The sequence below is a fragment of the Chenopodium album genome, chromosome 20, assembly GCF_948465745.1.
Source record: "Chenopodium album chromosome 20, dcCheAlbu1.1, whole genome shotgun sequence".
NCBI classification, from domain to species: domain Eukaryota; kingdom Viridiplantae; phylum Streptophyta; class Magnoliopsida; order Caryophyllales; family Amaranthaceae; genus Chenopodium; species Chenopodium album.
The window spans coordinates 36,809,856-36,822,719 of NC_137853.1; the positions used below are offsets into that span (position 1 = coordinate 36,809,856).

At 34.7% G+C, this 12,864-nt stretch overlaps 1 protein-coding gene and 2 long non-coding RNA genes across 12 annotated transcripts; 2 read left to right on the forward strand and 1 right to left on the reverse strand.

Annotated features, from left to right (window-relative positions):
* Positions 1-3: 3 nt before the first annotated feature.
* LOC145597901 (uncharacterized) lies at positions 4-4,340 on the forward strand. Of its 9 annotated transcripts, XR_014103447.1 has the most exons (8): positions 4-224; positions 378-564; positions 670-1,681; positions 2,619-2,658; positions 2,763-2,862; positions 3,100-3,267; positions 3,789-3,894; positions 3,990-4,340. It is a non-coding gene; the product is annotated as an uncharacterized LOC145597901 (long non-coding RNA). The 9 variants fall into 9 exon arrangements; XR_014103444.1 differs by having other exon boundaries at positions 2,619-2,862; XR_014103441.1 differs by lacking the exon at positions 3,100-3,267.
* Positions 4,341-7,301: 2,961 nt separating this feature from the next.
* LOC145598109 (uncharacterized) lies at positions 7,302-11,639 on the forward strand. 2 transcript variants are annotated; one of them, XR_014103480.1, is made up of 3 exons: positions 7,302-7,496; positions 9,180-10,715; positions 10,878-11,639. It is a non-coding gene; the product is annotated as an uncharacterized LOC145598109 (long non-coding RNA). The 2 variants fall into 2 exon arrangements; XR_014103478.1 differs by lacking the exon at positions 10,878-11,639 and having other exon boundaries at positions 9,180-9,368; positions 10,256-10,802.
* Positions 11,640-11,937: 298 nt separating this feature from the next.
* LOC145599253 (uncharacterized) lies at positions 11,938-12,536 on the reverse strand. The gene is made up of 2 exons (XM_081655654.1): positions 12,377-12,536; positions 11,938-12,106 (listed from the first exon to the last, which is right to left on the reverse strand). Exons 1-2 carry the CDS (start codon positions 12,496-12,498, stop codon positions 11,953-11,955), a joined length of 276 nt encoding a protein of 91 aa, XP_081511780.1. The 5' UTR covers positions 12,499-12,536; the 3' UTR covers positions 11,938-11,952.
* Between the last annotated feature and the right edge of the window lie 328 nt (positions 12,537-12,864).

Consider the following 12,864-nt stretch of genomic DNA (forward strand, 5'->3'; position numbering starts at 1 on the left):
CCTCACAGACTTCCTTCTCTTTCCTCCTTCTCTTCTAAAAAAAAAAGCTCAGAATTCTTAATGGAAAATAAGGAAAGAGAAACCTAGAGAGAGAAAATATGTCCCCCTTCAACAATGATGGCGATGAGCTCAAAATCACCGATCATCCTTGAAAAACCATGGCGATGGGATTCGCTTCTTCTCAGTGTTTCAATTTCATCAGTTTTGGCGACGCAATTGCTAAGGTTCATTTACCTTTCTTGTTCTAATTGGTTCGATACTTTGATGTTCATCTCCTCGATTAGATTTTACCTTTTATATGAAGGTTGTTTTATTTATTTCTAGGCTTTTCATGTAGTTTTTTTTTATTGAATTTGATTTCAAATGGTTTCCTAAAGCAAAGATGTTCGGAGGAATGTTCCAGAAGAAACCAAGCAAGGAAGAAGCTCTACCGCAGCTTCGATCCCACGGATTGATGTTCGGAGCATGGGTTGTTGCTATTCGGGTCACTCCTTATGTTCTTCAGTATTTTTCCAGAAAGAGGAGATTACTTTGGATCTTTGATTCAACCCCACCAAAATTAAGGTATTAGTCTTATAAGTTTTCAAGAGATTGACTTTATTTGATTATTAATTTCACTATTTTACATTATATGGGTGTTTTAGATGTTAAAAATTTAATTTTTTCAAGGAGGAAGATGAACCCAGGTTTGGTGGATTCTGGTGCTGCCCTGTTACTGATGTTCTGTTTGTCCAAAAATCATCGACCTGAAGTTGTTTTTAGCTCATAGTCCCTTCATCAATGTTTTAGATCTCGAAAAGTTATTCAATCTAGGCTCAAGAATTTCTCGATTTGGAGTTGTGTGCTAGGAGTTATGCCTTCTGGAATTTACTACGGTCTGCTACCTTGGTTCTATCGCAGCGGGCTGTTATTGCTCATTTGATGCCTATGTGGTGTTGTTGTGTTGAGTTAGTTGGGGTGCTAAAATGAATGCTTGGGCTTCTCTTATTTATTTTGTCTTCCCTTCTTCCTTTATTTACACATTAGTTATAAAGTTAAAATGTGGGCAAATTTGATTAATGACTATTTGGATGATGACTAATTGATAATTTGCCAAAGTGATAAGGGATTAATGTGTATGTTAAATTTTCAAATGTGTGAGTGACTGAAGTTAATTAGTTTAAATGTATTGAAGGGATTAAATGTTTATAAAATAGATTTGATGAACGAACACTAATCTCCCCAAGTTTATTCATCACTCTTAATTTCTTATTTCGTATTACATGAGCCTTTTGTTGTTTTTATTAAATGAGGTGAGAAAATATATATGTAAAGGTTTGTACATGTGGTATGTCTAGATAAGGGTTGTGTTCTACTTATATGAATGTAATAACTTATCAAGTGAGTTTGGGAAGTATTAAGGAGTCGACAAAGAAGTTATGTTTGATATGATAGTCTCCTTATAATTTATTAATATATACATGAGAGTAATTTACACCATACAACTGATAACTTGAGAATCCTTTATCTTTTCTACTGTAATATTAGCAGCAATTGCAGGTTGGTGCGAAATAATGCAGTGCTTGAAGTTAGTCTTGTGCTTCTATAACAAAAAAGAAAATTCAACTGCGTGGCCCTCCTTGATTCCATATCAACTTAACTACCGAGAAAGCAGCCTGGACATCCTTGTTAGAGTAAAGAGGTTAGTCTTTCAAATATATTCACTCTTATCTCCTATTGTTGTATGGCAACTATGTGTGCCGTTTCCTGCTTAAATTTAATGATGGTGAGCAGGATCATGATCCTTTGTATCTGAAGTAATAATTAGTTTTTTATTCAAAAGATGTGCAAAGTTAGATCATTGTTAGACCTTGCATTTCTATGAATCTCCATGAGTTTGTGAGGCGATGGAGCTATTCTGTTTGAGATTATTACAATATACTACTCTTCTAGACTTTTTGTTCTTGAGCACTTCAGTTATTTTACATCTCTGCTTGCTTACTTTATTTTCTTGATTGTATTTATTAAAAGCCTGCCAATGGCCCCCCAATACTCATTAAAGCTGAGAGAGTAGTCATTACTTTAGGAAAATACAACTCATCACGATCACCAAACAACGTAGTCATGACCCGAAATTGAATATTGTTTATGTCATTTGTCATTTATGACTTTATCTACTCCTATAACACATAATGTGTGCTACAAAACTGACAGAAGTTTCTGAAGTGCACATAAGGAAATAGATGACTTAATATTCCGAAGATTCCTCTTGTAATCTTGTGAAGAAGACGGGTTCCATGTTCTTAAAGTATTTGAAAAGGAGGCAGACTTTTCTGCCTAAAGTTTGTCATAAGATAAGAGAAACATTATGACCTTTCCCATAACAAAGTTAATTTAGGAGGCATAGATTAAAAAAAAAAAAAAAAAAAAAAAAAAAAAGGACACCCTACTATGATTGCATGATTGCGTTCGCAGGTGGGCATTACCTAAATTCAAAATCTGGTCGGAGGTCTTAATGAGTTTAAGCGTACGTCTCTTCCTGTTTCTTTGATTATTTAGATCGCTCACTTATACTTCAGTTGCAACTATCTACATCAATGTTTCTGCTATTCATACTTGTTTTGTGTGTTTTTATACAGGTCTTCTTGTATAAAATCTTGATGATCTGTGAGCAATAATGTACCCCTTGAATCTGTCAGCTTGCCCTGATACAAAAACTGAGTTGTAGTAACTCTAAAGTTGCTGTAGTTCTCACTCGCTCGCTCTGGTTTGTTGAGTTCCAGGGGGAAAAGAGGAGAAGATCGAGAGGAAGACAATCTCAGAGAAGTTCTCAATCACTCTGCTCAAATGCTTTTGGAGCTCCGAACCTCATAATAAGTATCTGTGAGTGACTTCTTGCTTTTATGGATTTTTGCAGGGTTTTTTTCTTTGTTGTGCTTGTATGAATTTAACTGTATTTTATAACTATCCTTATTAATCTTTAAAGAAAGATTTTATTGACTTACAAATTTCTGAACATTTAGGCTTTGTTACTATAAATAGAGAAAAAAAAAATCAATTCTTTATTAGTTTATTTTTGTATAATGTAGCCATCAAGATTACACCCTCTTTTTCTGGCAGCTCTTGCTAAATTGTTGCTTCTTCGTGTTTCTTCTGCACATCCTGTATGCCTTGTTCTTGAGTAGGCTTGGGATGAAGGCATCATTGGCATTCCAGAATAATGGTGCTGAATGAATAGTAGGTTCTATGAATTGTTTTTGGGTTTATTTCTTAAGATATACTGCTTTGGTAAAACCTCTCATCTTCTTATGATGCTTTGCCTTATACAGTACATGTATATTTAGATTAGAGAAATTGGCAGCACATTAATCTTTTCGTCAAACATGATAGACAATGAAATTGGTTATTGCTTGTATATGTTAAGCATTTTTGGTTGATGGCTGCTTGTACAGGCTCTCATGGGAAGACCCACAATTTTCTATGGAAAGCTTATTGTGAGATTTCTTGTATTTGATTTCTGATCAGACGTGTATGCAGCTTAGTGTTTTTTTTTCTTTTTTTTTGCATTATATATTTATATTGTGCCTTGTGGATATAAGTCTAGGCCATGCTTTTCCCCATAGATCTATTGCAAATTAAGTGTATAAGCTGTTAAAGGCAGCTAGAATAATAGAATTAAGTATCTTGAATTTAAAGTATCAGCTTTTGCATATGCCTTCATCATCATTTAGATATCTTAAATACATGTCCGCAAGTTAATACATTTGTTCTTTTTTGTTTGCTTATCTATGTAATTGATATATCTGCAGGTTAATAATTTGGTGGTTACAAATATCTCTTAATATGGGTGACATTCAGAATGCTCCTCTTTCAGAAGAGGAAACTACTTGTAGGTTTCTTTTGTATGAACTTCAGGTATATATATGAGCTTCACATAAAACACAAACTAATTGTTTATCCTGTTATCATATGTGATTAGATCTATTTTTTTATTCTTCTGTTTTATGCAGATAATTTTGGGATGAAGTGAGCAAGCCTGAAATATTAGGGCCAAGATGTTACTTGTAGGAGTGGAGCACGTGCTTAAAGGCGCCAAGAAGACAAGGATACAACCAGATGAAGCATGTGTGAGATGGTGATAGTGTTATAGGTTGAGGTTATGGGATTTAATTTCATTTGTAGTACGAGTAGTATTTAATTTATAGTTTTAAACGGTAGAAATGGGTAGAATTAGATACGTAAATGATGAAGTAATGCAATAGCATATAAGTGAATATATGAGCATAATGTGTACTTGTTTTCAACTTCAATATGTGTATTGTGATTTTAGTAGAGAAATTATATCTTTGTTCTTGAGGCTAGGTATCAAATTGGTGCCTTTTTTTTTTTTTTTTTTTTAAGAAAAGAGGTTAATATCAAGTTGATTAATAATACATTTAATACAAAAGAAAAAAATAAAAAATAAATAATCACAAATTTACAAGGTATTATGAGATAGTTTGTGTAGAAATTCAAGTTGATTGTAGTAGTTAGTAGAGAAATCATATCTTTGTAAGCTTTAAGATTTACAAGGTATTGAGATACTTTATGTAGAAATTCAAATTGATTAGTTAATACTACATTTTAAACAAAAAATCAACCTTAAGGTAGATAGATTAATGCTAGATTCATAAGAAGTTACTTTCTTTAGTTTGCATAAATATTCATACACTAGAGGGAGACCTATAAGTTTTGAAGTCATAAAAAAGGAGAATGGAGAAGAAGGAGATAGAGACTAAGGGTTTGTTCACATTTACTTAATTTTAGTTCAGTTCAGTTCAGCTCCTAATTTCCCTCTCTCATAAAATATTCATTTCAGCTCAATTCAGTTCAGTTCAGTTCAACTCCAATCAGTTCAGGACAGTTCAGTTCAGCTCAGTTCAGTAAATGTGAACAGGCTCTAAGAATGAGAAATAGAGGGTTTTGGAAAATAAAGGAAGGATGGAGAAACGGTTTAGAGTAAGAACATGATAACACTTGCTCAGTTTTTCTTTTTTTTTTTAAAAAAAAAAAAATAATGCTCAATCACATTTCACCGATTAGCTCTTGGCTTCTTGCAATTTAACTGAATTCAATTCACATAATACAATAAAAAAAATCATACAAAGTAAAAAATCTTACCAAGCCAGTGTGCAAAAACACATCTACAAAGTTACGTGGACAAAGTTGGGGGTGTGCAACGCGCGCGCTCCATACACAAATTTTTTTTTTGGGGTTTGCATGACCATTGAGAGAGAGAGAGAGAGAGCGTTGATCTTTTTAATATTTGTACAACCATAATTATAGATAACTTTAGAAAGATAGAAGTAGGAGGTAGAAAGGGGGAGAAGGAAACGGAGTGAGAGAGACTAGAGAGATGAGAGAACGAGATATAGTGAGTAATAAATAGGAGGTGAAGGAGAGAAAAAAAAAGAAGGGGGGGGGGAAGAATAGAGGGGCTGAGAGAGAAAGAGGGGGCTAGGAAAGAAAAAGGCTATAAGAGAGAAAGAGAGAGAGAGAGAGAGAGAGGAAAAGAAATCGGAGAGAGATAGAGAGAAGGTGGGCTGAGAGACAAAAGTGCAAGGAAAGGGAGCAAAGGCAAGACTGAGAGAGAAAAGTGCTACGAAAGAGAGGGAAGGTGGACTGAATGAGGAACAGAGAAAAGCAAGGCCATAAGTTAAGAGTAAAGTGCATGTCGGGGGATAGAGTAAGCGAGAGAGAGAAGGGTCAAGAGGAAGAGAGGGTGGCTAAGAGAATGAAAGGTCATCTAAAAGGAGGAAGGAGAAGAGTGACATAGGGATCGAGAAAGAGACAATGAGAGTTTGAGGAAATTTTAAAAAAAGGAAAGGAGGATAAAATACTTTTTAAAAACTTTCTAAAATACTCAATTATAAGACATAATGAAAGTTAAAAGGATAGAGAAACAGAGTGACCAAGAAATACTAAAATTTCAAACCACTCGAAAATTTTCAACTTTCTAACAAACAAATATACAATACTTTTGTATATTTTACATTTAATCCATGTTTCATAACTTTATCCTTTATTATTGCATTTCCTTATAACTACTCCTTATTATCACAATTATGCTAAAACGAAGCTATTCGAAAATTATTTAGGTACTCATCAACAAGAAACTATATTGCATTCTAAAATAATATCTAAACCAATACTCCTTCGTCCCTTAATAGAATGCCTCTTTCTCTTTATTATGTGAGGAATAAATGCTCAAAAGAGGAATTGTATTAAGGGAAGGAGAGAGTAATATTTTTTTTAAAGAATCTTTAAATTATAGCAAATTCTAGATAACTTCACTTATAACAATTGTTTTTCATACATATTTCCCCATAGACACTTATAAATTCATGTATCCTTGCTATTACAAAACCCGAACACAACCACGAATATCATAACAACCGAACACAACCACGAATTTTACTTATCTTGCCGTCGGGGGGCACGCGCAACGCGCGTGCTCCAACGACTAGTTATATAAAAAAGAAGGTTTCTACAATTCTATCTAAATTATGACTTTTACTTTGTACAACATCTTAAATAAATTTCCTTAAAATCAGATGACCCATTATAAATATTACATATACTGATATACGTGTTTAATTATATTCTTTTGCATATTTCTAATTTTTAAATATATATTTCATATTTACTAATATTAGGTGAATCTACTCATAATTTTATACAGTTGCTTTATTTTTGGTCAAATTTATTGTCGTTATAAATATTTAGCAACCGTGTATTGCACGGGGTTTTAATCTAGTACTAATTATATAGTTACACGGGGCCAAGGGAGTACTAATTATAAAGTTACACGTGTCACACTTCTTAACTTAAAAATTACTAATTATAAAGTTACACATTTCACACTTAACCTCAAGAAAACTGGACGGTATATAAAAAAGACAAAAGCTAATGAGCGCCCCGGGGCGTTAGATAAGAGAATTAAAAGTGATAATATTAGAGTAAAACTTACATTAGTTACACCGAACGACGCGTGATTTTGTCATGCATTCCTAACTTAATATATTTCAACCAATATAATTAATCCTTATCTAACGCCCCGGGACGCTCGTTAGCAAGATCGTATAAAAAATACCAATACCTACCAATTATAAAAACCTACCAATTATAAAAACCACCAATTTTAAATCAATTAGGTTAAGTTTTATTTATGGAAAATTCATGTGAAAGTTTTTTTTTTTCCCTTAAAAAAAAAATCTTGACAATTTTTCTTATAAAATAACCAATCCCTTATTAAATTTGGCCACAGAAGCACAACCGTTGATTACCAAAGTACAATCCCTAAGTCTTGAACAAAAAACCAAACCTTCGGCCGTCAGTCTCCCTTCCTCTACAATTGTACTTTGAAAACCAAACAAAACAATAAAAAGGATGGATTTTGCAGAAGACAAACATCTACCGGTGGAGTTATGGACAGAAATCTTAGCCAGGCTGCCGGTGAAGACCCTTCTGCGATTCAGGTGTGTCTGCAAAACATGGTGTTCTTTAATTGATTCCTCTGATTTCATGTCTATGCATCTTCAATTATACAAAAACAATCGCGACAAAACTCTTGTATTACTCCAAGAGGATCGTGTATCACGTGAAGAGGATCTCGGCTTTGTTGGCTATGAAATAGATTTAGGATGCAATTTCCGTCTACTTAATAATTACACTTTTGATATGTATGATGATAATCTGCATTCAACTAATCAACTGTACGAGTATGCTGGAGATTGTCAAGGTTTGATGTTAGAGTGGCAGGTACAGGGTGATGTTTACGTACTGTGGAACCCTTCCACTAGAAATTCAATGATACTACCCCCGAATCCTTGGAATAACCGTCTTCCTCAATGGATAGATGGTAAATATCTTGTGGGATTTGCCCCTTTTAGTAATGATTATAAGGTGGTTGAATTCGACGATAATTATAAGGATCTTGTTTTTATTTATTCCGTCAATGATCACCTTTGGAAGCGTAAGAACACCAATTTCCCAGTTGATTTTAAATATTTGATTCATCGGTGCGTCTATGTTTACTTTGAAGGGGCTACGTATTGGATTGGAGGTTACCTTGACGAGCCTTGGACTCAAACTCGTGTTGTTTACTTTAATTTTGAAGTTGAGGAATTTGGGTTCGTGGAATTGCCTGATGCAGGGAAAGATAAGATTGCCAGAGTAATGTTCATCCTTGGAGATTCAATAGCTGTGATGAGCATATGTTCGGAAAGCACCCGAATATGGGTTATGGAGAAAGACCGTAAGGAGTCATGGAGGTTGTGGTTTTCAGGAGCTGCTTATTTAGATGCTAATGAGGTTCTTGAGTCTGATTCGTGGCCATACCTTAATCTAGAGGGTGTGTATGACGAGAAGAATGGTACACTATTGTTTGGATTCTCAGATATGATTTATTCTTATGACTTTAAAAATCAGCAATTACAACCGATTACAACTATGAGGTATATACCAAACTGCTCTAATTATGTCGAGAGCTTGGTGCTTCACAAAGGATCCCAAGGCCAGACTTTGATTCCCCTCCCTTAGCTTGAAACCGAGAATTTATTAGTTTTTTTTTTTTATTTCTCTTTTAATCATTCATATGTACGTTTTCCTTTTAATCATTTATATGTACTTACTTACTTTAATCGATTGTTTGTTTCGTTGAGTAGTTGTTTGGTTACTTTAGAATGATAATCATAAACTATTACAATTATATTCTGGCTAACTTATGAGTAGCTTAGCAAGTCAGCATAGAGGGAGAGATGTATCTGTATGTTAAAATAACATGTTACAATTGAATTGCGTTAATTAATCAATTGTGAAAAGGATCTAGCCCTCACCCATCAACATAGGCCAATTTACCTGATCACGAATTCTTAATATCTAAACTTTTACACTGTATTATGTTGCAATAGGAATTTTCTCCCAACTAAAACTAAGCTGCATAAAGTAAATTGCGTGCCTATTAATTTGTTCACACGGACCAGCATGATGCGGCCATAAGTGCTGCTCTGCCTAGACTCCTTGGCCCTTTTCCAACAGTCCAACTTTGTGTTCTGATCTTATACTGTCAGTCTGTCAGCATGCCATAGGTGACTATTTTCTGCTTATGTATTTTTGTTTGTGTCAAATGCCATGTTGATTGCAAAATGTATTTTCCTCAGCACATTAGCCATCCAAGGGTCGCTAAGAGGATTAAAATGTATAAGCAGCTAGCTAAAGTTGTGTTAAAGGTGTCTGCTTCACAAAATTCTGAATTGACTCCTTGTAGCACTCTGAAGTCACAAAGCAAACTAGTGTTCTCATGTCCAACAGCCACCCCTGAATCCGTGGTTGAAAACCCACCATTGCAGGTATGCCTTGCAATGTCCACATTAATTTGGCATCATCAATTGCTTAATCATCTCTCTATTCAGATAAGGCCAAGGCGTTTTATGCTCATTTTGATTTTGTGGGATGTGTTATTGTACAAATTTTTGTTAAAAAAGCGGCTCTTTTTGTTGTTTAGGTGCCCCCTCTGGTAAAGGCTTGCTCTATGGCCACTTCAGAAAGATATTTTCATTTGATTTAATTTCTTAGCTTATCTTTATTCTTCAATTTTATAATTTATAGTGTTTTTTAGTTCTTAATGTTTGTTTGGTGCTAATTGCAATATGTAAATGTAAACTATCCGATCAAAATAGTTAGTAAGCTAGAATGTTATTGCATCTGATTTGATTTATTTGTGTCAGATCTTTTGGATATTGATATTGATGTGGATTGAAGCTACTTGCTGAATTTTTAATCGGGTTTTTTTGTATATATATATAAAGATAAAAAGTACTGAGTTATATATATCAGAAAAATAGTATTTAAATTACATTTGCTCAGAGTAACTTTCAATTATAGAATGCCAGGAAGATATGGTAACTTGGCCAGTTGGCATTGGGAAATGGCTTATCAATAAACAGTCTGTGATTTAGTCGTTTTAGGCTCCCAAGATAGGTGAACATAATTTCTATAACATTTCCTTTTCACTTCTCATATGTCATCATTTTCTTATATATCTCTTTGGTGAAATATTGATGTTGGTGTTGATCTATTTGATATATATACAGTCTTCTTGATTGGGCAGCAGCAATGAACTTCATTGCTTGTGATTGTATTTAGTCTGTAAATTTTTCTAAGATGAAGAAGTTTACAGCATTATTGGATGGTTAATCACTTAATCCTCAAACTTAACTTTTGTGTATGCCTGCAGTGTGCTAAATACAATCACAAGCAATGAACCATGTGGAAGTTTAAGCACTTTGCTCAGAAAGAACCAACAGGACTTGAGGGCCGCTATTATGATATTGATGACATTAAAGTTCAAATCAAGAATGTCACTGCTGAGGGAGGATTCTCTTGTGTTTACTTGGCTAAGGATCCGACAAATGCATCAAGGCAGTGTGCTCTAAAGCATATTATATGCAATGACCAGGAGATTAAAGTGATGAAATTTCTCAATGGACATCCCAATGTAGTTACTCTTTATTGGACATGGGTAGGACAAAAGAAGCCCTTCTTGTGATGGAATGTTGTGAGAAATCTCTGGTAAATGTCTTGGAGAGTAGGGGAACTTGTTACTTTGAAGAGAAACAAGTCGTGGCAATTTTCAGGGATGTTTGTAATGCAGTCTTTGCAATGCACTGCCATTCTCCACCAATTGCGCACCAGTAGTAAGCATGCTTTCAACATTGTACATGATTTGTTTATTTTTTATGTCAGTTTATTGTTTGATTCATTAATAAAAGTCCTATTCTTCATTCTTGTATTCTCTATATGTTAGAAAAGGCAAGCTTTACCAACTTCCTTATCATATACCCTGCACCATCCTACAGAAAACAGTCTTGTTTGGTAGGTTTTACTTGGGATCCTCATTATGTGTTTGATAAAGAAGCTGGCCTAGTTACTCTCAATTCTTCGTCAATTGGTATTCTATAGTTCAACCAAGAGGAACTTCTTCGAATGGCAAATGTTATCTTCTGAAACGGGAGTTTGGAGGAAAGTAATCTTTTCATCACCAATACAAGTTGGTTTTGGGTTCAAAAATTTTATGTACAAAGGGGTGTTGCATTCTTATACTAGTGTAAACATTGTTGGATTTGATGCTAAAAAGATGGATGAGAATGGTGTCATCAACGGCCATTTAATTCGAATACCTCCATATCATGCTTCCGATACTTATTGTAGGCAGATCAGTGTGTGCATTAAAGTTTTTGGAGGACAAATACTTGTTGCAAAGTGCTATTTAGCTGATCCTTGTATTGAACCACAACCCACTGTTTTATATGGTATAAAGGTTTGGGAGCTTAAGAATTACAATACTGGTGAATGGTCTTTGAAGCATACCATTTATCTACGCGATTTGGTTTCTGAAGCCTCTGTCTTAACAGGTTATATTCATCGGGGATGTCCGGACACAAGGGTTGTATGTTTCCACCCAAATAATGCCAATATCGTGTTGTTATGGCTAGCTAAACGAGTTGTTGTCGAATGTAACTTGCAACAGAGAACACTAGAACCAATTTGTAATGTTGAAAGCAGTCGGAAAATTTATGGTCTTGATTTCCCGGTGTGGCCATCACCACTTCCCAAACCTACTTAATTTTGATAGCTATTGTAGTTCGCCCCGTTATGAGTTGGATAACAACTATTTTGGCATGCATATTGTTTCCCCTTAAATCATAAAGTTCCATCAATTTAATTACATTAATTTTATCTTTGATTTGTAATTATCAAAATAAGCTCAAAGAAATAAACAGAACTACTCATATCAATCAGCAAGCGGGTTTGAATTCCAACTTAGTTCATACAACAGAGAAAACTCGAATGTAATTTGTTTATCAAATCATAGTAAAATCAATATAAAGAAATTGAAAGCAGTCTTTCTAGAAACAGATTTATTTATAAGTTTTAGCTACGATCAGGATTTGCGAAAAAGCTGTTGATCGAAGGCATGATCTCTGAAGACTTGTTACGAATGTATTTCCTCAGTAAATGCTCAGCATATTTCTCACCCTCTGAGAAATTCTCCAAAACTCCAGCACTTCTGTTCTCCTTGGTAACCCTTGTTCAACCAAAACGATATTAGTAATCATACAGATACACATGCACACGCTTACATACATACAAACACTACGTATTGTCACATCGTCTCAAACTCTCAATAGATTTCTAAACATCCTTACACTTAAGAGTTTAAATATCCAATACACTACGTATTATTATGAGACAAAGAAGTACGCTACTAACAAAACTCCGAGGTATACAACAAATCAACAAAGCATTAAGTTATATGTCACGTAACAAGAAAAAAAAAATGTAGGAATAACATTACCTGACTTCAGGGTTGATGCAGATGTTACGAACGAGTTGTAAACCACATATACCAACAGCAACTCCAACCGCAGCAAACAAGGGATAAACCTCAGGTCTCAACCAACGATTGACAGAGGCCATTCTTGGGTAATGACTTCCGGTTAGATCGTCGGAGAGAGAAAGTTAAATGCGGGTGAAGTGTTAGAGGAGAGAATGGAGATGGAGCAAATTGAGCTGAAGGGAGGATGAATTTGTAAGAAAGGAATGCAGTTGCTAGTTGGTACAATTGTTGGTCAGACTTTACAATTCCCAAGGTGGTAAAGATTCTGCCAATCACAGGATTTAGCAAGAATGATACGCAGCTGAAATTTGTTATGCTATGGGCGCCCATTGGTATAATATGGGGCGGTCCATTTTGCAACTTGCTTTGAGTCCACACGCAAAGCAAATCGCCGCCCAATTTAAATTTCTGTAATAAAATATACCGTGTCAGTCCGTAGAGTGCGT

What these genes read in the sequence shown, in the direction of transcription:
- LOC145599253 (XM_081655654.1), bottom strand. Translation starts at nt 12,498, where the DNA reads ATGGCCTCTGTCAATCGTTGGTTGAGACCTGAGGTTTATCCCTTGTTT. An exon ending in TGCATCAACCCTGAAGTCAG is followed by an intron (nt 12,107 to 12,376) that starts GTAATGTTATTC and finishes TGGTTGAACAAG; the next exon opens with GGTTACCAAGGAGAACAGAA.